Source organism: Lacerta agilis, chromosome 14 (genome assembly GCF_009819535.1).
Source record: "Lacerta agilis isolate rLacAgi1 chromosome 14, rLacAgi1.pri, whole genome shotgun sequence".
In the NCBI taxonomy this organism is placed as follows: domain Eukaryota; kingdom Metazoa; phylum Chordata; class Lepidosauria; order Squamata; family Lacertidae; genus Lacerta; species Lacerta agilis.
Genome location: NC_046325.1, coordinates 25,172,983 through 25,197,774, shown reverse-complemented (window position 1 = coordinate 25,197,774; position 24,792 = coordinate 25,172,983). Strand labels below are relative to the sequence as shown.

Genomic DNA, 24,792 nt, shown 5'->3' with positions numbered 1-24,792 from the left:
ACGTCACCAGAGACCTGCCTTCCAGTTTCTCTTGCACTCTTTGCGCCACTGATGGTATTAATGTGGGACTAATAGAAAGGGAGAAGGGCCATTAGGAAAAGGAGGAAGAAGTGGTATAGTTTGTGGCCAGGGCAGGTTTTCTGTCAGGGCCGTCTTAAAGGGATCGGCCGCCGTGGCGCAACGATCCCTCGGTGCCCCCGGCGTGCCGCCTCTCCGCCCGCCTCCCTCCCACGCTGGCTGCCCCTCGGGAGGGGGGGTGGGCAAGCGGAGGATGAGGGGCGTGGCGCTGGAGCGGCGCGGGGCTTTGCGCGCCCTTTCCAGTGCTCCAGCTGGGGCTCCGGAGGGCAGCCGGCTTGCAGCTCGCCCGCTGGCACGCGAGCGCCCGTCCGCCCGCCCATGGGGGCGTGTTGGGGAGAGGGCGCCCCGTATGCCGGTGGGCTCGCGGGGGCGCCCCTGGGGGGCCCAGTGCCCTGCCGCGCCGCGCCGCCCAGCATCTATGACGAGACGGCCCTGTTTTCTGTTCATGTTACAAGCTGATGCAATCTATCGATGTGAAAGTGCTGCACATTAAATTCACTGTCTTGCATATAAAAATAAAGCAGCATTTCGAAATAAACACTGTTGACCTAACGGATCTAACTGTGATTCCTGCATTGCAGAGGTTTGGACTAGATGACCACTGGGGTCGCTTCCAACTCTGCGATTCTAAATCTCTGTTCAGCGTGTTCTGCAGATCCACCATCAGGAGAGTGAACAAAGTGTGGCTATTCCACAATGAATGCCCAGTGTGGAAGCACTGTGGGAGGAGGACATTTTTTCAGTGGAAGGGGAGCAGGAGCAAGCTGCTGGCCATACCTTCTGGGGCAGATGGGAGCTGCAGTACAGCGACATTCGAAGAGGCACAGGTTCCCCACCTCTGGTTTAGACGGAGTGGTCCAATCCACCTTGTGCTCTATAGACTGTGGGACTGACGGGCGCTTCAAACCGTGACTGGAAATGGCGCCGTAGACGACCAGTGTACAAAGATGGCAGGTACAATGGACTATCCTTAATACCTCTTCCCTTAGCCTGCTGCTGTGAAGCAGATCTCTTGATGCCACAGATGCTAACTCTGGCTGCCCAAAGTTGCATTTAAGAATGGCACTTCAGGACCCACCTGGCACTGGCACTCCATAGACACTGGCTTCCTGAACCGACTCCAGCATCGCCAAGGTCGTCTCAACCTCTGTGGTGGCCACATTCTCCCCTTTCCAGCTGCAGAGAGAAGTGAACCGTAACCATTTGGGGCAGAAGAACATGCCTATTATGTTAAGAGCAACTACCATAGCATTTCTTTCCTGCTCTTGAGTGTTCAAAGTGCTTTGTGTACAATATTGTGCCGTAATCTTTAAATCTGTGGAGGGCAACAGGAAGGTGTGGCACAGAGTCGGCCCTCAATGTCTGTCCATTTAAGCCCCAGAATAAAACAGCAGAATAAACCAAATCATGCACACATTCCTGCTTCTTCCTACACCTACTGCTAACTCAGAGTCGGCAAGAGAGCAAGCTGCAACAGCTAGAAGGAGGAAGAATAGGACCAAGTAGTGGGGTATGGGAGCTGGGGGGTGGGGGTGGGAATTCACACCCATCAACCAATTGGTTTCAGATATGACATGGGCAGACGAGACTAAAAAGCCGGGACCCAAATTTACACAGCCCTTTCGTGGCTGTGGTGGCTCATTTACCAGAAGTAATTCATTTAATGTTCACTCTGGAAGTTTATACTCGATTCTGACCAAACTAAGTCTCCTGATGTGTATTTTGCTAACACTAAATACATTACTTCTGGTAACTGAGCCACCATAGCTGCTAGAGGGCCATGAAAATTTGTGTCCCGGGTGTTTTAGATTTGTCTACCGTGTTTCTCCTAAAATAAGACACCATCTTATATATTTTTTTGCTCAAAAAAACACAGTATGGCTTATTTTCAGGGGATGTCTTATTTTAACTGTGTCGCATCGGTACGCTGCATAGCCACGCCTCCCCAGGCTGTTTTAATGGGAGGTACCACGTCACTATGGCTTATTTTCGGGGTATGGCTTATTTTTGGGGAACGGCTTATATTTCACAAATGCATAGAAATCCTGCTATGGCTTATTTTATGGCTATGTCTTATTTTAGGAGAAACAGGGTACTATCTGAAACCAAAGGGGTGCATTGGTTGCCAGATGTGAAATATATTGGCATTCTTTTCAGCTCTCCTACCCCACCAAGGAGGCTACCAGGATTGGCAATGGGGCTTTCACATGAGGTGTGGGTCTCAGCAACTATCTGGCAGTGTTCGTTGCAGATCAAAACCAGAAACGTCCTGGCACATTGCTTGTTTTCACGCCTCCTTTCAACATCACAATATGAATGATCTCTGCACAGAATAAGGACATTTACAGTACATGTGTTTCTGTCATCTTTCTCCCCAAGGTGTTTGCTAAGGGCTCGTCCACACTTCCACTAGAAAGCACAGGGCTCAGCAGTTTTTCCACTTGTGCCATGCTTTCTGGGCATGGGTTCGACTGATTTTGCCTTTCCCCTGTCATTTCCCCCTGGAAAACCCACTCTTTAGTGATGAACTGGAACAAACAGCAATGCGCGGAAAACCCAGTTGCCATTTGGTGCTAAAGATCGAGTTTCTGCAAGGGGTGGAAGGGGGCAGAAGCAGGGCAAACGGAGGCAAGGACAAACCCTGAGATTCAAATTGTGGGTCTTTTTGCACCGACAGCCAGGTTGCCTGTTGTTTCCCCCTCAACCATTTGCTTTGTGGGCTGCCAGATATGTTGCAAAGCAAAGGGGCAGTGAGACTGCAGCCAAGCAGAAATTTGCATCTATAAATATAAATGAGCAAATGCAAATTTCATGCAGGCTTGTGTCATGGGCCTGTCCCCGAGATATTGCAGTACTCCGCCTGCTTCTAAATATACCTTGCATAGATTTGCACTGTGTTATATGCTATACCTGCCATAATGCCAACAACAGATATACCGTATTTTTCTGTGTATAAGACAAGGGTTTTTTAACCAAAAAATTAGGTTTAAAATTGGGGCTCATCTTATACATGGGTAGTGCTGAGGGGTGTTTTCTTAATTTGGAGTCACCCCAAAAAGGGGGCGTCTTATACACGGAAAAATGCGGTGCATATCATCTGAAGCTGCAACCTCAACTCCCCGAGGCCAAGGCAGCAGATCCCACCCCACCTGGAGAGGTGGGACTCACCGGAAAGTGTCTCCTACCCGGTCCTGAAAATACAGAAAGCCATCATGGTCTTGCATCAGGAGGTCGCCGCTGTTGAAGTAGCAGTCTCCTTTGGTAAAAACATCCCGGAGAATCTTCTTCTCCGACTTCTGTTGGTCTCCTGCGTAGCCAGAGAACGGGGTATGGCTAGTGATCTTGGCCACCAGTAAACCTGTCTCGCCTTGGAAGGAAGGGAAGAGAACCTTGGTAATTCTGTCCTATTTCCCCATGCCCCATAACAAATCAATAGAGTGGTGAAATTGACTGGACCAGACTAGTCTAAACAATTTCACTCATAAAGGACAATGTTTTTAGAGTACAGGAGCTGAATGAATGCCTTCCCCTTGAAGTTTACCCCTCACAGAGCTACCATTCCCAGCATTCCCCAACTAACTACAATACCCAGAATTCTTTTAGGGAAAGAATGCATTTCGAATGTTCTTTAAAAGTATAGTGCTTACACAAAAGTGCTTTTACCCCTTTGGAACATTACTGGTCTTAAAATAAACTGGATAGTTCCTTAAAAAGAACAAAACCCTTTAAATAATAATAATAATACCCCACCCATCTAGTTGGGTTTCCTAAGCCACTCTGGGCGGTTCCCAACAGAATATTAAAAACACGATAAAACATCAAACATTAAAAACTCCCTAAACAGGGCTGCCTTCAGATGTCTTCTAAAAGTCAGGTACAGTGGTGCCCCGCTAGACGAAAAACTTGCTAGACAAAAGGCATTCGCTAGCGGAAGGCTGCACCGCAAGACGAAATTGTCAATGGGGCTGCCTCGCAAGATGAAAAAAAAAATATTTCGTCGTGCGAAAACTGCTATTGCATTGGTGCTTCACTAGACGAAAAAATCGCTAGACAAAGATACTCGCAGAACGAATTATTTTCGTCTAGCGAGGCACCACTGTAGTTGTTTATTTCCTTGGCATCTGATGGGCGGGCGTTCCACAGGGCGGGTGCCACTACCGAGAAGGCCCTCTGCCTGGTTCCCTGTAACCTCACTTCTCGCAGCAAGGGAACCACCAGAAGACCCTTGAAGAAGGACCTCAGTGTACAGGCTGAGCGATAAGGGTGGAGACACTCCTTCAGGGATACTGGGCTGAGGCCGTTTAGGGCTTTAAAGGTCAGCACCAACACTTTGAATTCAGTGGCGTACCGAGGGGGGGCGATGGGGGCGGAGCGTCCCAGGTGCCAGCCTGGGGGAGGGTGACGCCTGGCATCTTGGGTGGAGTGCACATGTCTGCACATGCGCATTCCACCCTGGATGTTGAGCATGAGTCGTGATGTCAGGGCGTGTGCGCGCATGCACGCACACGCTAGGGAGCAGCGCCCCGCCCCCAGGAGGGTGCCCCCGTGTTTGCCACTCCAAGCGGCAAAGCGGCTCCCTACGCCACTGTTTGAATTGTGCTTGGAAATTTACTGGGAGCCAATGTAGGTCTTTCAGGACTAGTGTTATATGGCCTCAGCAGCCACTCCAAGTCATCATTCTAGCTGCTGCATTCTGGATTAATTGTAGTTTCCGGGTCACTTTCAAAGGTAGCCCCACGTATTTTATATTTAATCATTTGTAAGTCACCTTGAGTTCTCTATGGGAAAAAGACATTCCATAAATTCTATAGACAATCTTAAAAAAAAAAAAATCTTCCTGTAATGCGCCTAAGAGTTTTGTGGACTTGGCAATTCATATGTAAAATTAGTGCTTGTATGTGGTGCTGGACCCAAACACACACACACACACACACACACACGCCAAAGTGAGAAACCAAAATTCTGAAGTCAAGAGTGCTGAGAGATGTTAGGAGACCCCACACAGGGCTACAGTTCTCAGCACCGTAGCAAAACTACAGTTCCCAGGATTCTTTGGGGGCAAGCCATGGCTTTTAAAGTGGCATAAGAATGCTTTAAGCATACGGTGTGGGTGTAAATGTGCACTTATTTTATTACCTGTGGCCACTGGGATGCAATATCCTTTCTCGTCCCTCACCGGCTCATCCTGGTCAATGTTATATTGGACCAGTTCGAATTTTGCCAGTTTCTGAAGTGGAACAGATAGAAAGGGAAGCATGAGGTGATGAGGCATAAATTCAAGGCGAGCATGTTATAACACCAGGATCATAAAGTATTTTATGGAATCATACAACTACTCTACAGTAAGGGACCCAAAGGGTCATTGAGTCCAACCCCCTGCAGTGCTGGAACCACAGCTAATCATTGACCTCAAGCAAAGATAACCAGTGGCCCACAGGCCAGGGCCAGGCTGTAGCTCCTTGGCACCTGGACTGTGACCTCTCCTTCCTCAGCACTGCCCCTGGAAAGCGAGGGTTGCACAGCTCTGGACAGGGTTGCACAGCTCTGCACAAGCTCCTTCGACCAGCAACACCAACTTCCCCCAGTAGTGTGGTAGGAGTGCTTAGTTTGTTTCCTGCGCTTTTTAGACTCACCTACCCATGCACTTTCTGAAACCAAAAGGGCACATTGGCTGCCAGATGTGAAATACCGTACTTTTCTGTGTATAAGACGACTTTTTCTTTCTGTGAAATTAGGTGTAAAAACGGGGTGCGTCTTATACAGGGATATTGCATAGGGGGTGTTTGGTTGCAGGCTGCGAGCTGCAGCTTGTCAGTGGCGATTTGGTGGGTGATTGATGGCTGCGGCAAGGGCTGCTTTGGATTGGCTGGTGCTGCGTTAATTGGGTGGGATATCGGTGGCTGCAGCGAGGGCTGCTGTGGATTGGCTGCCGCTGTGGCAATTGGGCGCTCGAATGCCGGCTGCTGTTTGCGAGAGGGCAGACGCTTGCAGGCTTCTGCCATGCGAGCGATTTTCTGGGTTAGTGATTTACTGCATTTCCCACCCCCAAAAAAGCTCCACAACTCTGGTCAATCCTCCCCCTAAAAAGCTCCACAACTCTGAGCCATCTCCCCCCATTTTCTTAATTGTGAGTCCCTCAAAATAGTGTCTTATACACAGTGGCGTGTTATACACAGAAAAATTTGGTATGTTGGCATTATTTTCTGAAACCAAGAGGCCAGAGTGAGAGTAACTGCTTCTGCTAAACTGGTCAAAGATGCGCTCAACATCTCTGGCTGGTGTTGGGTAAAGCTGCGTTTTCTGCCCTTTTCTCAAAAACATCCCTCAAGATGCCACCTGGGAAAGCTCTCGGGTCTTTCTGCAAGCCTACGTCACTTTAGCTATCATGGCTTCCCCCCCTCCTCTGGGAATTCTGGGAATTGTAGTTTGGTGAGAGTGCTAGGGATTATTCGTTAAGAGGAACCCAGCCGCATGCTGCCACTCACAGAACTACAGTTCCCAGAGTTCCTCTTGGGTAGGGTGATTATTAAACTAAGTCACCTTGTGCACATTTATTTGCTTTTCAGTTGAGGTAATAAATCACTGTAAGGTTTTCAATTGAAAATAGCTCAAAGTTCAGGACTGAATGGATTAACTTTACACAGTTGTGTAAAGCTTGTGGGTGTCAGCAGATTTTTCATTCCATTGCCCTGGACTTTGGAACCTGCTCTTTGATTTTAGTTTATCTGAGCAGGTGCTCCAGCAAAATGTTGCAACGTGAAATTTAGGACTCCAGCCAGCCATGCCCTTTTTCAGGGCATTCCATTCCATTCCCTCTCCCTGCTGGTTTACGATTCTCCTCACTCCACCCTCAAAAACAACCTGTCATAATTCTGTGTCCGAAGAGTATGCAGAATCCTCATTGGACTCTTCCCCCCAAAAAAAATGTTTCTCTCTTTTTTGTACTTCTACAAACCTTGGAGTTCCTGGGAACCTGCTGATACATCTTCCTTGTTTGTGTGAGTACTGCCACTTTGGCTTCAGAAGGAACCACACTTAGAAAATTGAGTTTACTATTACTACAGTCGTACCTTGGAAGTTGAACAGAATCTGTTCCGGAATGGAAACCAAGGCACGGCTTCCGACTGGCTGCAGGAAGCTCCAATCAGAAGCTGCGGAAGCCCCGTCGGACATTCGCCTTCCAAAAATAGTTCGCAAAGCGGAACAGTCACTTCCGGGTTTGCGTCGTTTGGGAGCCAAAATGTTCCAGTACTAAGCTGTTTGAAAACCAAGGTACGACTGTGTAGACAAGTAGGATCCACAACAAAATGTTGCAGCATGGGTTGCTGCCTGTTCAGGATTCCAGTCACTGTGCTCCATTTCCCCAAGCTAGTGACCCCTTCCCTCTTCTATGTGGGGGGTGACATTTTAGAAACATAAGCGATGGCACTGACAGCCTGAACATCAGCAATAGAGGGAATTATGATGGCAGCATTTACAATACATGGTATAATGTAATAGAGAAAGGAGTTTGCTAACTTTGTAGCTGTCTTGCATTATCTCTCTCCCCCCCCCCCCATCCATCCATATTGAATTGGCTGGCGTTTTCCTGTTGCTAAATTCATATATTAATTAGAAATATTTTCTGGCACACTTTGAAATGCTTTATTGTGAAATGTGCTTGATCAAAAAAAAAAAATGCACTTAGAAGTCCCAGGTGCCAAAACATGATTTAGTAACATCATGATGCAGGGCCAAGTTCAGCTCAATGCTTATTTTCCTCTCTGTCTCTCACAGGACTCCTGTGACTTAAGCCCTGCATCTGAAGCAGACATGGCAAGGGGTGAAGTTTTTCCCCCATCCCTGTGTCAGACATGCCAGGAACAGCTTCACCTCCAGGCTTCTTGTTTACTGCAAAACTCTTCAAAGGACAAAAGCCCTAATCTCAGAATACCTCGTGGGACTCTTACCTTTGCACACGAGGCTGCATTCCAGCCAGGCAAAGGTCAAAGGTTTCTAGAAGCAGTCCCCCACCCCCCATTAAAAAAAATACCCATATCTCTCCATCCTCCATCCATGAAAACAGCAGGCATTATCATAGTACAGTACAGGACACTCCAGGCAGGAAAAACCACACGAGGAGGCCGAGGCTGGAGCTTTCCCACCCTTGAACTAGAACAGAACAGAAGAAAGTCTCTCATCCCCAGCCAAAAGGCGATTAAGACTTAGAAGGCACCAACAGTGCCAGGATCCCAGCAAACAGTAAAGGTAAGAAAATGGTAAAGGACCCCTGGACGGTTAAGACCAGTCAAAGGCGACTGGTGTTGCGGCACTCATCTCGTTTTCAGGCCGAGGGAGCTGGTGTTTGCCCACAGACAGCTTTCCGGGTCATGTGGCCAGCAGGACTAAACCGCTTCTGGCACAATGGAACAACATGACGGAAACCAGAGCGCATGGAAACGCCATTTACCTTCCCGCCACAGCGGTACCTACCAGTATTTATCCACTTGCACCACTGGCATGCTTTTGAACTGCTAGGTTGGCAGGAGCTGTGACAGAGCAACGGGAGCTTACTCCGTTGCGGGGATTCAAACCGCCAACCTTCTGATTGGCATGCCCAAGAGGCTCAGTGGTTTAGACCACAGCACCACCCTCATCCATCAAACAGTACTTCCCCCCCTAGAAAAATGGGTGCCGGTACTCAACATGAAATTGTTACATAGGTGCCATACTTTTCAACAAAATACAAACAAACCGAGAGGTGCTGGTACTGTGTATCCTTGAGTACCCCCTGAAAAAAGCACTAAGTAGGGTTAACCTTAACAAAATAAAAATAAAAATTCCTTCCAGTAGCACCTTAGAGACCAACTAAATTTGTTATTGGTATGAGCTTTCGTGTGCATGCACACTTCTTCAGATACACTGAAACAGAAGTCACCCTATATATAGTGAGAGGGTGGGGAGGTGTATTACTCAGAAGGGTGGTGGGAATGGGTGATTGGCTGATAGGTGTGGTAAACCTGTTGACGACTGTTAACGACTGCAATTGGTCTTACAGGAAAAAGCAAGGGGTGAGATGGCTATCATGTATAATGAGATAAGAATCCAATGTCTCTATTCAGACCAGGTCTCTCCATGGTTTTAAGTTTGGTAATAAGTTGCAATTCAGCAACTTCTCTTTCCAGTCTATTTCTGGAACCTTGTTAACCTTGTTCCACAGAATCTTTGGGTTTTAGAGCATATAATATATGTCAATGAGGAGGAGAACTTTGGATAAGCAGCTGCTTAATGATAACAACCCGCTTCCAAACAAGGCACCAAACTTTCATGTGGTCTTCGCACAGCACATCAGATCTTCCCCGCCCTGTTATCTGAAAGGTCGCCAACTCTGATTTGCCGCACTTATGGGGAGAACGCTACAGCTGCTCTCACGGTGCCTTGGAAACATGGAAAGACTCGTCCACTCATGACTTTGCATGCTTGTTTTCCGCAATCACACCTGCCCTGAGAAAAGAGGCAAATAAAATGGTTCTTCTTTGCATAGATTGAGGGACATTGTGTGCCAGCCATGCCTAGGCAGCTGCCAAATTATCCCGCTCCGTATCATTGTGCTCACAAGTCAGCCATGCCAAATGCACATAGCGTCTCAGCCATTACATATCTTCCAGCTTTATTTTGATGGAAGACTCCTGTGGCTGTCACAAATTGCTATTGTTGTGAATTGCCAAGGCAGGCTGTATGCCTGAGTCCCTTCTAATTCCTGGATCTATCAAGGACTCAAGTGCTGGAATAGCCAGGCAAGTTTCCTGGTAATGGCAACCTAAATATGGGCTGTTGAGGTAACAAAGGAAGTGGCTCTGTGCCAGAGAGAGAGAAAAAAATGGGTGGATTGCTCTCCCTCAACTAGTCGTTAGTTAGAAAGATAAAAATCCCAAGTTGAGGTGTGTGTGAACTAGAAGCAGCTGGGCAGCTGTGAGACAGAGCCATGCTTGATTTCTGCTGGAATCCAAACCTGTAGCCATTGGAGAAGCAAGACCTTCTTGGGGTATTAATGCCTTGAGCCCCTCCATCGTAGGCGCAGGTTGTGTATATGTTTAAATGAACCATATATCCTAAAGACTTTTCTGGAGTACAAGAAGATGGGTCCCTCTCTACAGGGGATAACCATCTCAAATTTGACACAGGGGAGTTAAGGGAGGGAGGGGAAGGAGATGGAGGCCGGATAATCAGGAAGAACACACACTTGTTTTCGCTACATTTGCTTAGGTTTAGTTTCAGTAGGAAAGGGGGAATAAGGCAGGGGTAGCCAAACTGGGGGGCCTCCACAGCTGTCATTACCAATGGTCAGGAATAGGGCCAGGCCATATATCAATATATTGTCCAAAACTGGTTTGAAGTCCATATTGTGATATTGGCTTTGTAATTTTTGACCTGACAATATATTGTTATTATTTATTGAATGTATGTACCACCCTACACCCGGGGGTCTCAGGGCGATTCACAGAATAAAATCAAGTTATAAAACAACAAAATGCCTAATAAAAATAAAAACAGCAACCCAATAACCCCCCCCCAAAAAAACCCCACAAAAATCGTGTGTGTGTGCTATGCAAAAATCACATATGTGGGCAAAACAGTGAAGCCAGCCAATGCTTCTCTTGATTCCTACAGCCCCTGTTAACTCTGCTATCTCAGCTCTACCCACCTCATGCAGGAGGCAGCGAATCACAAGAGCAGGCAAAACCGTGAAGCAAATGCCTCTACATAGTTCCATCCTTATTTCAGACATTGTGATATATCAGTATATCGTTATATGTTTAGCTCGTGATATATAACAATGTTGAAAACCAGGTATCGCTCAGCCCTAGTCAGGAATCCAGTCCAATATCTGGAGAAAGGCACTTTGGTTATTCCTAGACTGAAGTATAGTGCCAAAGTCTACACAGAAAAGGAGGCTTTTGAAGAGAGAATTGAAAGCAGCTTTAAGAAGATGAGGTGTGCAATTAGAGTGGACTGTTTGGGGATGTTTAACTGGGACCTTAGAACTCTATAAGATATTCTTTGTTTAGCGCCTTCCCTTTGACCTTACCGCCTTGGGTGACCCTGCTGGGAGTACGAGATTCCTGACGGCTTCGCTCACAAGGGTCATAGGGACGTGCAAGCCCACTCACCACAACCAGGTGATGATCCAGCAAGTGAGACAAAGAATGACCCAAGAAGTCCTCAATGGCAGAACAGGCAGAACAAGCGGTATGTTACAACGGCTGTGAAGGCGGATGGCTACTCATGCCATCGGAACAGAGCCCTACTGCAAAGACTGATCTACACACATAAAACAAATTCACGCACAGGCATCTTCCAAAAACCCAACCCAACACTGTGGAAGGACGCGTGGGTCCAGAATTTGCCTCCACAGTCACTTATGGACTCATTGTTAAAGCCGTGTTTACGGAAGACAATCCTAAATTGGCTACGAGTGATCGCCAAAGGAGAAGATAAGACATTATTTATTTAGACATTCGTGATCAACACATCCTGGAAATCCCTGCTTAGCCCTCATTACCTTGTGGAGGAAGTTTGTCTTTCCCATGGCTCCAACCTTCCCGATGTAGTTAATAAATCCGACATTCCCCTCCGTGGCGCCGTAGAATTCGTGGATTTGGATGGGTCTGAATCGACGCAGGAACTCCTTCCAGACCTCCACACGCATGCCGTTGCCTATTGCCAGTTGCACGCAGTGGTCTCGGTCGCTGTCTGTCTGCAAGGAAACACATTGAGGTGATCATTGCGGTTCAAAATACAGTGGTGCCCCGCTAGACGAAAATAATTCGTTCTGCGAGTTTTTTCGTCTAGCGGGTTTTTCGTCTTGCGAGGCAGCCCCATAGACTTTTTCGTCTAGCGGGGCAGCCTCCCGCTAGACGAATGCCTTCGTCTAGCGAGTTTTTCGTCTAGCGAGGCATTCGTCTAGCGGGGCACCACTGTAAGCTGTATGAATAGCCATTTCGCTGGTGATGAGTAGGAATCGCTCCAAGTGGTTGCACTAAAGAACTTTCACAAAAAGAACGACTTGTCATGCCCTGCAAGTTTCTGACTAGATTGCTGCAACGTGGGACTGCCTAGGAAGACTGTTCAGAAACTTCAGCTGGTTCAGAAGATGCAACCGAGAGGCTGCAAACTTGTAGAGAATAGGACAAAAGGCTCACCCACACTTTCGATTGAGCTGTAGTTTGATCATATTGTGTACCGATTAATTGCCCCGGGTCCAAGAGCTTTCCTCACTGATCCATGGTTGTGCCTTGCAAAAATCTGATCCTCCCCCCTGAATTTCATTAGATGTGCAGAAAATCTGAAGAGATATTTTGTTTATCCGAGCTTCAATTCACCAGATAAGATTGGATTTTATTTATTTATTTTTTTGGCAAGGCACGGCTGCAGAACAACAACAAAATCTCTCCATCGAGCCTGCAGAAATTAATTGGTGCACAATATGATCAAAATATGGGTCAAGCAAAAGTGGGTGAGTCCAAGCTGTACCTTGCGGGAACTTAAAGAGCTTCCCTATCCCACTCCAGTCTATCCTATCTTATTCAGATTATTTGATTTACATCACACAACCTCGTCACACATGATTTCGGGGCAACTCACAACAATTTGAAACACAAGACACAGTAAAACACAGGTGGAATCTAGACACATATTAAAAATGCTGCGAAAATGCTTTTTTAAAAAAAAAGTTTTCAAAAAAATATTAAACTAGCTGACCCGGCCACACGTTGCTGTGGCTTAGTGTGTTAAATTGAAAAGAAAAGAAAGAGAAGGTGATGTTTTGAAGTTGTACAATATCATTAATACTTGAGGGTAGACTATTTTTGTGTGTGTGTGCCATTGTTTGTGAAGATATATAGGTTTTCTGGTTTTCCGACTCTAGAACATGCAACATAACAATTGTCCATGTGAGAAACAATCTGTCTCTAGATGCAAACTGCAGAATTTTAAAGATTGGCCCTCTGAGATTTGTTGATGGTGATTGCAAATGCCGGGGGAGGGGGGGCGGGAGCGGAGGGGAGGGGAGGGCCCAGCTTGGAGCTGAGTGGAAGCGGCCAAGCTCCCCGGGCCGGGCCACCGTCAGCACAATCCAGGGAAATGTGGAAAGGAGAAGCTGGCACTGCTGCCACCTGAGCCACCTGCTCTTCAGGTCAGGCCGGGCCAAGCAGGTGGAGGAGGAGAAGGAACTGGGCCAGGGACGGTAAAATTCTGCTCCGGGCTCTGACTTGCTCAACTCGGTGCCAGGGAGCGGAGGGGTGGTGATGTAGGAGGAGGGGGGTGGGGCGGGTAGGGGGTGGTGGTAAAATGAGATGACGCCTGTGGTCTTTGTCGTCCACTGGAGGGCGCTATATTTTTTTGCATAAAATCACGTTTTTACCTGTGAAAGGTGTGCTATCTGTACAATGTAAGCACGTACAAACATTCCCATATGGCCATGGAACATTGTGTCCAAATTTCAACGGAATCGGTCAAGCGGTTATGGAGAAAGGCGATCGGTCACAAACATCCACCTTTTACATTTATATATATATAGAGTTGCCATAAGCTCACCATCGTCATCTGGCATCATATTTGTATAATTCACTTAAAATGCACTTAAATGTTATATTTACAGCTGTACAGCAGAGTCCAAAATCAACATATTTTAAATTACAATCACCCTACATCATCATCATCATCATTATTATTATTTATATACCGCCCTATACCCAGAGGTCCATGAAACCTTTTGGTCTCAATAGCCTTGGAGTTCAATGCACAAGTATCACAACAACTGACCCTTTCTGCAGGGTTTTGGCTCACCAAAAACTAAGCATGGGAACTGACTGACACATCCAAACCAAGAAGCATTGAACTCCCTTGCTTTCTGCAGCATCAGGTGTACGGCAGGTGGGCATGCACCCGCCTGCTGTAAGGGATTCAGTACTGAACAGGAGAACCCATTTCACTTCTTGGCAACATTCTCCCTCCTCACCAAGCTCTCTCTCAGTTACCTTTGGTGCATTACAGAGGTAGCGCATCATTTCTCCAACATACTGGATCACAGTGACACGGTATCGCCTACAGTCATCCCAGAAATGGGAAACAGAAAACTTAGACCTCAAGGCAATTGTGCATCCTGTTTGGGGAGAAGGGGGGAGAAAGAAAGAAAGTGATTCCGCCTTCATTACTGTTTGGACCTGCAAAAGTTTTACAAGACCGTTGTGCTGCTGTTGTAAGAATTTTAAGGTATTTTATTTATATATAATAATTGTTATTAATGTACCAAAACAAATAAGGCCACATGTCTGAAAAACAGCACAGGAAGACAGGCCTCACTCCATTTTTGACTCCCAACTGACCAAGTATTTCTTTGTCTCAGGAACAAAAGGGGGGGTTGCCCCTCCAGCTACTCAGCAGCCCCCTGCCTGAGTGATAATCTCTGGCATCCTGATACCTGAGTGCCAGACAAGAGGGTGTGATTAACTTGGCTGGGAAATAGGGAAATGTAAATATCTTTTGTTTCACTTGATGGGTTTTTGGTGGAGGGCAAGAGGAGACATGGGGGCAGGGTCCAGGATGCTCAGATCACTGCTACCGGACCCTCCCAATTTGTGATGTAATTCTGATGTATGGAGGGGTGGTCTTGAGCTGGAGGGGGGGCAATTTCAAAAGTCTATATAGGAGCTTACGCGCCTTTGTTCGAGGTCTTTTGCTTGCAAAACACCCTGCTGCAGCAGTTTCTAATAAACAATGCCTTGCTTTGGGAGATTCAGTATCGTCTCTGGTTCTTGCATTGTGCATCTGACAGGGAGGGAGCCCTGCTAAGGCTCTCTCTCCAGGTTCGCAGACTCCCATCTGGGGCCGAACCTATTTTTTTATATAATACTGCTTTGTTTCCAGTGTGGATGCATGTAACTTCCTGCTGAATTCCTGCAACTTTTCATATCACAAATATTTGGGGCGGAACAGAGGTTTGTCCCAGTTTGCTGCCCCAGACAGCAATAATATGGCAGCATTGGGGAAATGTCACAGAGCAACCAAAAAAAGTGCACTAATATCGCGTAGAGAACACGATACGGAATGCATCTGCAATAAAACAGTGCCCTGCATTCACATTTCCCCTATTTCAGCACTCCGCTCGGACATTTCCGACAATGTGGTTCAGAAGCTAATGGCACAAAGATTCAGTGCTGACCCCCCCCCCATTTTTTTTGTCTCGAAATATATTTGTTTCAAGAAAATAAGAGCGGTGGGAGAGGAGCTCAGGCTTTGCAGCCAATAGCGTAACTCTATGCACCCAGCACACACATCAAGATTAAATTGAATTCTCACATTTCAGATTTCCATACGTCCGGAATTTCCTGGACATAGCCGGAATACTGCAGCCAGAAGCAGTGTCTGGGCAGAAATCTCAAAAATGTCCAGGAAAATCCATACGTATGGCAACCCATGCCTGCAGTGTCGTTTTGTGTGATTTTCCTAAAAATTCGTTTCATTTTTTTCTCTCCCCAAAAAGTTGAACAACTTTTGTGTCCAGATCTTCACTTTTTGAAACATGGCAACCCTAGCAACCCGTATTTGTGCTGCACAAATTTCTACAAGCACAGGAACATAAGAAAAGGCTGCTGGATCAGGCCAATGGCCCATCTAGTCCAGCATATCCTGTTCTCACAATGCACACTATCAATATGCGTAAGAGATTCAGGAACTAAGTATTTACCATCTCAAAGGAATGGCCAGGCTACCCAGAAAAGGCAATAAGATAAGGCATTATCAGGTATCCTGGCAGACAGGAGAGAAGCAACACACTCAAATTTCTGCTGGGGACCACCTCTTTCTGTGATGTATGTATGAAGTTTTGTGGGTGGTCTTGAGCTACTGACGTGGGTGGTACTGCGGGTTAAACCACAGAGCCTAGGGCTTGCCGATAAAAAAAGGTCGGCGGTTCGAATCACCATGACGGGGTGAGCTCCCGTTGCTCGGTCCCTGCTCCTGCCAACCTAGCAGTTCGAAAGCATGCAGTGCAAGTAGATAAATAGGTACCTCTCCGGCGGGAAGGTAAACGGCATTTCCATGCGCTGCTCTGGTTCGCCAGAAGCGGCTTTGTCATGCTGGCCACATGACCCGGAAGCTGTACACCGGCTCCCTCAGCCAGTAAAGCGAGATGAGCGCCGCAACCCCAGAGTCGTCCACGACTGGACCTAACGGTCAGGGGTCCCTTTACCTTTACCTTTACCTTGAGCTCCATGGTAGGCAATTTCAAATGTCTGTACAGTATAAGAGCTTGCACACCAATGTTCTGGGTTCCTCTCCTCCCTCCCTGCGTGGGGGACTGGGGGACCCTGTTGCAACAGTTTAATAAAGATCAGGCTTACTAGCTGCTTTGCTTCTCAATATTCTCTGGTTGGCTTCTGTTATTTTCTTTGACCGATAGAGAACCTACTTAAAGACTCTATACGGGCTCTTGGATACCCCATAAGGGAAAAAGGAGCAGTTTTTTCTCATAACTGTAGCCCTCCAAGTTGGCTCTTGTGACAGCGAGTTCCAAAGTTTAACTATACACTGAGCGATTAAGTGATTTCTTTTATCTGCCCTGAATCTTCCAACATTCAGCTTCGTTGCGTGTCTACGAGTTCTAGCGTTATGAGACAGGGATAAAAACTTTTCTCTACTTACTTTCTGCACGCCAAGTAGAGAGGTTCATCCCTCCAGCAGCAGCCTAATACATTTCTATGCTGAATGGGAAAAGGGGTGGGGGGGTGCCCATCTGTTACTTGCCTGCATAGAAATTATCGCCCATTAGTATCAGGCGAGTGCCTATATGTGCAATGTTGGATTTCGCAGAATCATAGGATTGTAGAGTTGGAAGGGACCCCAAGGATCATAGGATCCATATTCACAGACTGAGGATCTGAGTGCAGATTCTGACCTCCCCACCGCCCAAAAAAACCCACCTTATGCACCCATTCATCCCAGCTCGCTGAAAAACATTCTGTACATACCAACCTCCAGGCACCCTCCCGTCCCAAGAAGAAGGGCAGCTGAGTGGTACATCGGCAGCGGGATGTAGATGACATCCTTAGGTGTGACCCCGCACATGCGAAACATATGGCACACTTTGAGCAGCTTCGACTGGGTGATGATAGCCGCTTTCGGCATGCCTGGAGGCAGGCGGAAATTGAAAAGAATGAAGAGAATTACGTAATGATCTGAAATGGCTCCATCAAGCGATAAACAACAATTTGCAGGGATCATATTTCTTCCTGTTCCGTTCCCCCCCCCCCCAAATATAATGCTATCCACATTCTCAACCACAAAATAGCAAAGGGCAGGCAAAGAAAAAGAATTTTTTTTCTATCTATAGCCTGTTTTGTTGTCTTGTAGAGAGCTAGGAACATGACACACAATGGGCAAAAGCAGGCCTGTTTGATTGTAGACTATCAATAGGACTTGGACTGCCCCACCCTTTGACAGAGTCTATTTTATTCCAGGTACAGTGCCGGATTTAGGGTTGTGCAGGTGCTTCCCACACAGTGGGCAGCAAGCCAGGGGGGGGGCACTCAACATTTAGAGGATCCATAATTGAGAAGATCCATTTGGGGGCGCCAATTTTGGCCTCGCACATGGCACCATATTATGAAAGATTGTCAAAGTCCACCGCTGCTGGACTTTGGACCTGATGTAGCCTGATCTTGCACTGTCTCAATCCCGAGTCAACATAAATTTGGTCCAGGACCTGAGATTGGCCGGAGTGGTTCCATGGGAATAAAGCACAACATCCCTGATTGTGTACATTGTCAACTGCAATTCCGCTTTTAAGTTACAGCAGAAGAGTCATGACTGGGGGAGTGCCAGGAGCCCTTTTTCTGCAAATGCCCCTAGTCCCAGTCTTCCCCACTGTCGTGAGATGGGTTGCATATGCTAAGTCTTTCTAAATTTGCATTGACACAGATGCAGCTCTGTGTGCTCTTTTGTACTCTTTATAGATGTTGTACCAGTGGCCAGCATACTGGTGACGGTCTCACAGCCACCATGGTATGACACTTGCATGGAAATGGAGGCTGTGTGGACTGAATCAGAGATACCGTATTGGCCCGAATATAAGCCACACCCGAATATAAGCCGCACCTTTAAAATTCGGGGGGGGGGGAGAGAAAAAAGACAATACCCAAATATAAGCCGCTCCCTTAAAATTCCACAGGCACTCACCCCCGTTCTGTTTTTACTGTATGTCTGCTTCAGCAGCGATATTGTAAACGCCAACTTTTGTAAGGACGCAAATGTGCAGCTTATATTCGGGCCAATACGGTATATTTCAAGTTGTTTTACACATGCCCGGCAGTGGCTCTCTGAGGTCTGAGGCAGGGTTCTAGGCTGAGATCCGCTTTGGGCTGGATCAAAGTGGTGTGCATCCCCTTGATGGTTGAGCTATGGCCCCTCCTGAATGGGCAAACACCCATCCCTCCTCAAAAGCACCCAGGAGGAGGGCAGATAGGAAACAAAATGAGATTTCCATGCATGACAGCCAAGTTTTGCCTCCCCTTGCTCCCTCACCCACCTCTTTGATGTTCTCCTCCTCACCTGTGGTCCCAGAGGTGAAAATATACAGGGATGATGACTGAGGGGTCACTTTGGCTCTGAAGGAAATGGGCACAGGCTCGCCTGAGCTGGACCGGATCTGCCCCAGCAAAGCTTCCACGCCCTCGGTTGGGGAGTCTTCACTCAGGAAGAAAACTTGGACTCCTTCATTCTTTAGAGCAGGAAGGACATCCTCAATGGCAGCCTTGAAATCTTCAAGAGAGCATGAAAAGAGGTGAGATTGGCCCTTGATTGACCCTTGGTTTTGGAAATCCCGCTAGACGGTAAGGCAGCCGCCTGACCAGATTCTGCAATAAAGAATGGTTTCGCTTGCTTATGAATAACCAGAATTGCAGGTGGCGCTGTGGGTTAAACCACAGACCCTAGGGCTTGTCGATCAGAAGGTCAGCGGTTTGAATCCCCATGATGGGATGAGCTCCCGTTGCTTGGTCCCTGCTCCTGCCAACCTAGCAGTTCGAAAGCACGTCAAAGTGCAAGTAGATAAATAGGTACTGCTCCGGCGGGAAGGTAAATGGTGTTTCCGTGCGCTGCTCTGGTTTGCAAGAAGTGGCTTAGTCAGGGGCGTAGCAAGGTAAATTGGTACCCGGGGGCAAAAAATCATGCTGGCCACAGGACCCGGAAGCTGTACGCTGGCTCCCTCGGCCAGTAAAGTGAGATGAGCACCACCACCCCAGAGTTAGTTGTGACTAGACCTAATGGTCAGGGGTCCCTTTACCTTTACCTTCTACCAGACGGTAGCGTTTGGGATGGGAGTGTGCATTAGTTTTGGGACATATATGATGGTGTTGCTGGTACTGATTATTATTATTTGCAGAATGAACTGGACCACCTTCCCCCAACCTGGTGCTTTTCAGATGTTTTGGACTACGACTCCCATCATCCTTGGCCATTCTGGATGGGTTTAATGGAAGTCCAAGGCTGGGTACACATGACTGCTTACTCCAGCTCCAACAACCCAATCCCACCACTGGTGTTTGAGGCCCAGAGCACATGGCATTGGCTACAATCCATTGGTTTTCTGTAGCTTCTTGAGGAATACCGCTGTTTGAGGCAGTTTCCCTCAAAATAACTTCCATCCGATTTGAAAATAGAAGGTGTGGTTAAGCTGAAGTGTGTACATCCAGGTAGCTATTGAGCATGAGCAGATGAACTGGAGTTCAGCACAGGGAAACAATTCAGGTAATGAGCCTCAGGTGATAACACCCTCACCTCCTTCTCTGGTGTGTGAACAGCAACATACAAAAGCTACATGAAAATGCACCAGTAGTGGTGGAGGAATGATTTCGCTGCATTTCAAACCACTAATGTGTACATAGCCCAAGGCTTCTAGAGGGCACCGGGTTGGGGAAAGGCTGTCTTGGACACTATGTTGCCAGAGGGCACTCAAGTTTTTAAACTGGTGGTCCCAGCTGGAATTGTCTTGTGGGGGCCAGCTTTTAATTCTTTTATTACAGGGATGCCCTGGAACAATGCAACAATTTTGAGAGAAACAGAGCAGCAGCTGTCAGGAGCAGCCACCGAAATACCTCTGCCACCAGAACCACAGCAACAAAAATCTACTTAGGGAAGGATTCAATGAACACAAATGCAATTATGAAACCAGTGCACAGCTAACAAATGGATTTCCCTCTTACTTTCCTACCCACTAAAAGTATGCCTCTTTTTAAAAAGTGGATTCATTGGGATGAGAGGCAGAGAATTTTAGGTTGTATACACATTATACCTTTCAAGCACATCCCTCCCCCTGCCCAAGAATAACTGTAGTTTACCTGTCACAGAGTTACAATTTCCATCAACCCTTAACCAACTACAGTGCCCAGAATCCTCTGAAGCGGGAGGTGTGTGTCAAATGTGCTTTACAGGTATAGTATTTATGCAGCCTGAATCCACCTAAATTTCCAGGTATCTGCTAGAATCCCTGGCAAAATATTGACAGTCTGGAGGTGCCCTTAAAAAAATTGTGTGTGTGTGTGTGTGTGTGTGTAAAGGATGCTGTACAAATATGTACCGGTAATTTGCTAACACCTGAGGGAGCAGCGAGGCAAACATAATATCAGATAGGGAGGAGCGAGGGAAAGTGGAAGAGAAATTCAACTTTCAGCTTCAAAAGGCTGTACATGTGCCATTTGAGAAGTGAAAGCAAGGGGGAAACAGTGCTTAGGGCCGCACCAGAAAAACCTGCACCCACTCCTGTATTCTTTATTTCTTAAATTTGTATCCTGCCTTTCCATCAAACAGATGTGCAAGGCTGTGCCTGTTTTCAGGTCTGCCTATGATTGCGTAATCTTTGGTGTAGTTTTTGGCACATACACATTCAGAATATTTGAGGTTACACCATGGTCTCTGGTCAAACTGGTTTTGCAGATGTTCCTGGGGAAATGGGGAACTGCCCCACGGAACTGTGGCTGCAGTTGCTAATATAAATGTCTTCCTTTTATTGGATAATGCCTAGGATACTCAACGCAGATTCTCTGCCATCTCTCTCCTTCCCAGCTGTTTTCAAAACAGAAAGATTAAGTGCATGAAAAGATGGGGGAGGAGGAGGAAGGGGTGCTTATTCATATATCTCTGCACAACCGTGAATTTTGCCCGTAAAAAGAAAAAGACTGATGAATGAAATAGCCTAGACCAGAAACAGCTTACATTATGGTATTGTCGATATCCATCTCAGGGGAGCAGCTGCATTTAGGAACTAGGGCTCTCTTGCACAAATTCAAAGACTTGAGTTCAAGAATATAAGAAGAGTCCTTGTTCTGGCTCCTGCTGAGAGCACAATGACAGAGACTCCTTCCTGAGGAAGGAAGGGCTCTTTATTGACGCCAAGAAGACTTACAAGCTCAGCAACAGGGAATGAGTCACAGCGGTTGCTATGCTCAGGCTAGATGACAACAAAAGCGAGGCTAGCCAGGCTGGTAGCAAGATCCAAGAGTCCACCATCAGGGCTAGGAGTTTCAGAAAAGCTGTCCCAACGGATTGAGATGCCACCTGCCAAGCCTTTAAAGACAAGGCCAAGCACACATAGTTGTCAGAGTCTCGTGCCTGCATCAGTGAGGGTGCATCTGCTCCCAGTGGTGGAAGCACTTCCGGGGCGTGGGCGAACGGGCTGAACCCTCCCCTTCGGATCCTGGTTCCTCTACCCCAGCAGTGGGCTGGCACTTTCCATGGATTTCATTGCTGTGTTCTGCTCCCTGGGAGGGAAGAGGGGAGATGGGGTCCTGCATCTGCAACTAGTGCAGCCACCTCCAAGAGAGAGAGAAGTACAGTGGTACTTTGGTTTAAGAACAGCTTGGTTTATGAACAACTTGGATTAAGAAGGCTGCAAACCCGGAAGTAGGTGTTTTGGTTTGTGAACTTTGCCTTGGATTAAGAACGTGTTCCGCTTCCTGTGGAGTGTGTTCTGTTTGTAAATTGAGCCCCCCCACTGCTATGGGAAAGCACACCTTGGTTTAAGAACGCTTTGGTTTATGAACGGACTTCCAGAATGGATTATGTTCATAAACCAAGGTACCACTATACCATCCTCTGTTCCCAGGTCTCAGCCTCGTCTAGGGTTGCCATATTCCCCAAAGTGAAAATCCGGACAAAGTTGTTGAGCTTTTTTGTTTGTTTGACGTGTCCTCCAAAAAATCAACTTTTGGGGCTTTTGGGGGGAAAATCCGGATGTATGGCAGCCCTAACCCCACCTCCATGTCTCCCTCCTATTCCCCTTCCTGGACCGTCTCAGCCTTCCTGTCTAGTGACAGTGATGGAGAGCCAATTGATGCTCCCAGTCCGAGGTGTCGCTGTTGGGTACATCTCCAGGAAGGTCGTAAACGTAGAAGCAGGCTTAAGCGTTTCTGGCACGCATCTTGCTGGAAGCGCAATAGGGAGCAGGAGTCTGACTAGATCAGGACATCTTTGATGTGTGATGGATGTGTGCGAGAGCAGCTCTGTGAATATGCTTGCGAATAAAGCTTAATTGAACTGATAACCAAATTCCCGTGCTTGCTGGACTGTTGGCTGCTAAAGATCATTATATCCTGAGCCTGTCAATGCCTCAGAACTCATGGCATTTTATTTTTATTTTATTTGCTGCTTTCATATGCCACATTTTCTCCAAAGAGTTCCAGGTGGTGTACAGGTTTCTTCCCCCTTTCTCATTTAATCCCCCAAGGAACCCTGTAAGGTAGGTCAGGTTGGGAGGCAGTGACTGGCTCAAGGTCGCTCAGTGAGCTTCATGGAGGAGTGGCGACTTGAACTCTGGTTTCCCAGGCCCTAGTCCCGCACTCTAACCACTACACCACACTGGCTGTCATACTGGATCAGGCCAATGGCCAATTTGGCCCAGTGTCCTGTTCTCTCGGTGGCCAGCTGAAGCGCAAGAAGCAGGGCCTGAACACAACGGCAGTCTCCTCACTTGGGATTCCTATCAGAGGCCGGCTGCCTCTGAAAGTATAGGCACCATGACTGGGAGTCCCTGAAAACAGAGGGAAACAGCTACCCCCACCCCCCATGCACTCTCCTTGGCTCCCCTGACCTTGTTATCAAGCTATTGATGTTGAGTCAGGATTAGTGTGCTGGTCTAAAGGGGGAGAGTCTCTTCCTCTCTGCTTCAGAGAGACAGTTGTTTGTACACAGAGTGTTTACTTTGACTCTGGTGCCATGGATTAAAATCTCACCTGGTCTAGATTCATTGACCTGGTGCAAGTCAGACACTCTTCACATCCAGGCATCATTTGTAAGATACCATTTTATTCCCAGAAAAAGAGTGTGATAACCTATCATTAGGACTTTCTTCCCATTACATATTAGACAGGCAGGTCTTTGTTGTGTTATCGGCGCCAAATGAAGACCTTCCTCTTCCTAGAAGCCTTCCAAATTATCCCATCCGTATTGGATCGATTTAAATTGCGGGTTCCTTCCCCACCCCACCCCCATGAAATTATTCTTTAACATTTGTACTGTTTTGCTTTTTTAAAATATGGAATGTTTAGTGATTTCTTTATTTTTTTAACCTCCCTTTTTTATTTGTTGCATAATGGCATATTTTATTATAACCCGCTTTGGCGCTTTGTGGGGAAAGGCAGGTGAGAAATCGAATCAATCAATAATAACACTGACACAGCTTGCCTAGTTGTTGTTGCAAAGGGGCAATTCAAGTGGGAACGCCAAAGCACCCCAAACTTTGCCTGGCCAGTTACACTGACGTCATCACAGAAACCACTGGAGTCGACAATGTAATATTCCTCCCGCTGGATACCCATTCGTTCTCTCTTCCCTCCTTTCCTTTCACTGAAACATCAGCAGCTATTGCTGTTATTTTCTTGTTGGAACACTGCATCACTAAACGAACCCGTTTTGGGAGGTCACACTGAAGGCAGTCCAACAAGGAAAACACACACCCCGTGAGGTGAAGACTCAGAGATGTTTTGTTTTCTTGTAGGGCTAAAGCAACTGAAATAATGGCTACTTACTCAAGGAATGCTTTCTCTAGCTCTTTCCCCTTTGTACTCTACTTAACGTCTCTCATAGACCCATGCTCAAAGAAAGATTGTTACTTCTACTAGCTGAGGAAAAATTGATTTCTTTTCAACTTAAAAGATTTATTATCCCATACCCTCCAACACTTCTCCGATGAAAATAGGGACACCCTATTTCCATATCCTCCAACATTTCTCTGATGAAAATAGGGACGTCATAAGGGAAAGCAGGATGTTCCGGGATCAAATCAGAAACCGGGATGGCTTCTGTAAATCCAGGACTGTCTCTGGAAAATAGGGGCGCTTGGATGTTCTGTTATCCATGTGCCAAAACGCCGAACAACAGTGCTTCAAGGGGGAAGAAAATGGCTTTTAAAGTAAAGCTTTTCCTTAAAAAAAAAAAAGTGAATGGAAGCCATGCCACAGAGAAAGGTAAAACCACTAGCCAATAGTTTAGTTTGTATTTTAAATTTTTTTATCCTGGTGAGGCAATGCTTTCATTTGTTGTGCTGCTCGTCGACCATAATAAAGATTTGTTGTTGTAGCCAATAGCAGCTGAAAGTTTGCATCAAAAGCAATGCCTCACTTGAACAGGCAAAGATCCTGCATTCTCCAAGCTACAGCAAACTAACTGAATCCCAAAACTTTG

At 46.9% G+C, this 24,792-nt stretch overlaps 1 protein-coding gene across 1 annotated transcript in view; it reads right to left on the bottom strand.

The window, feature by feature from the left end:
• LOC117058310 (very long-chain acyl-CoA synthetase-like) overlaps positions 1 to 24,792 on the bottom strand; it is a 32,051-nt gene that overhangs the window by 6,064 nt on the left and 1,195 nt on the right. Inside the window, exons 2-8 of the mRNA XM_033169405.1 lie at positions 18,667 to 18,876; positions 17,088 to 17,246; positions 14,097 to 14,221; positions 11,621 to 11,815; positions 5,215 to 5,305; positions 3,247 to 3,445; positions 1,157 to 1,254 (exon numbers count right to left, since the gene is read on the bottom strand). Of these exons, the coding sequence (XP_033025296.1) occupies positions 1,157 to 1,254; positions 3,247 to 3,445; positions 5,215 to 5,305; positions 11,621 to 11,815; positions 14,097 to 14,221; positions 17,088 to 17,246; positions 18,667 to 18,876 (1,077 nt within the window). The remainder of the gene's footprint in view (positions 1 to 1,156; positions 1,255 to 3,246; positions 3,446 to 5,214; positions 5,306 to 11,620; positions 11,816 to 14,096; positions 14,222 to 17,087; positions 17,247 to 18,666; positions 18,877 to 24,792) is intronic.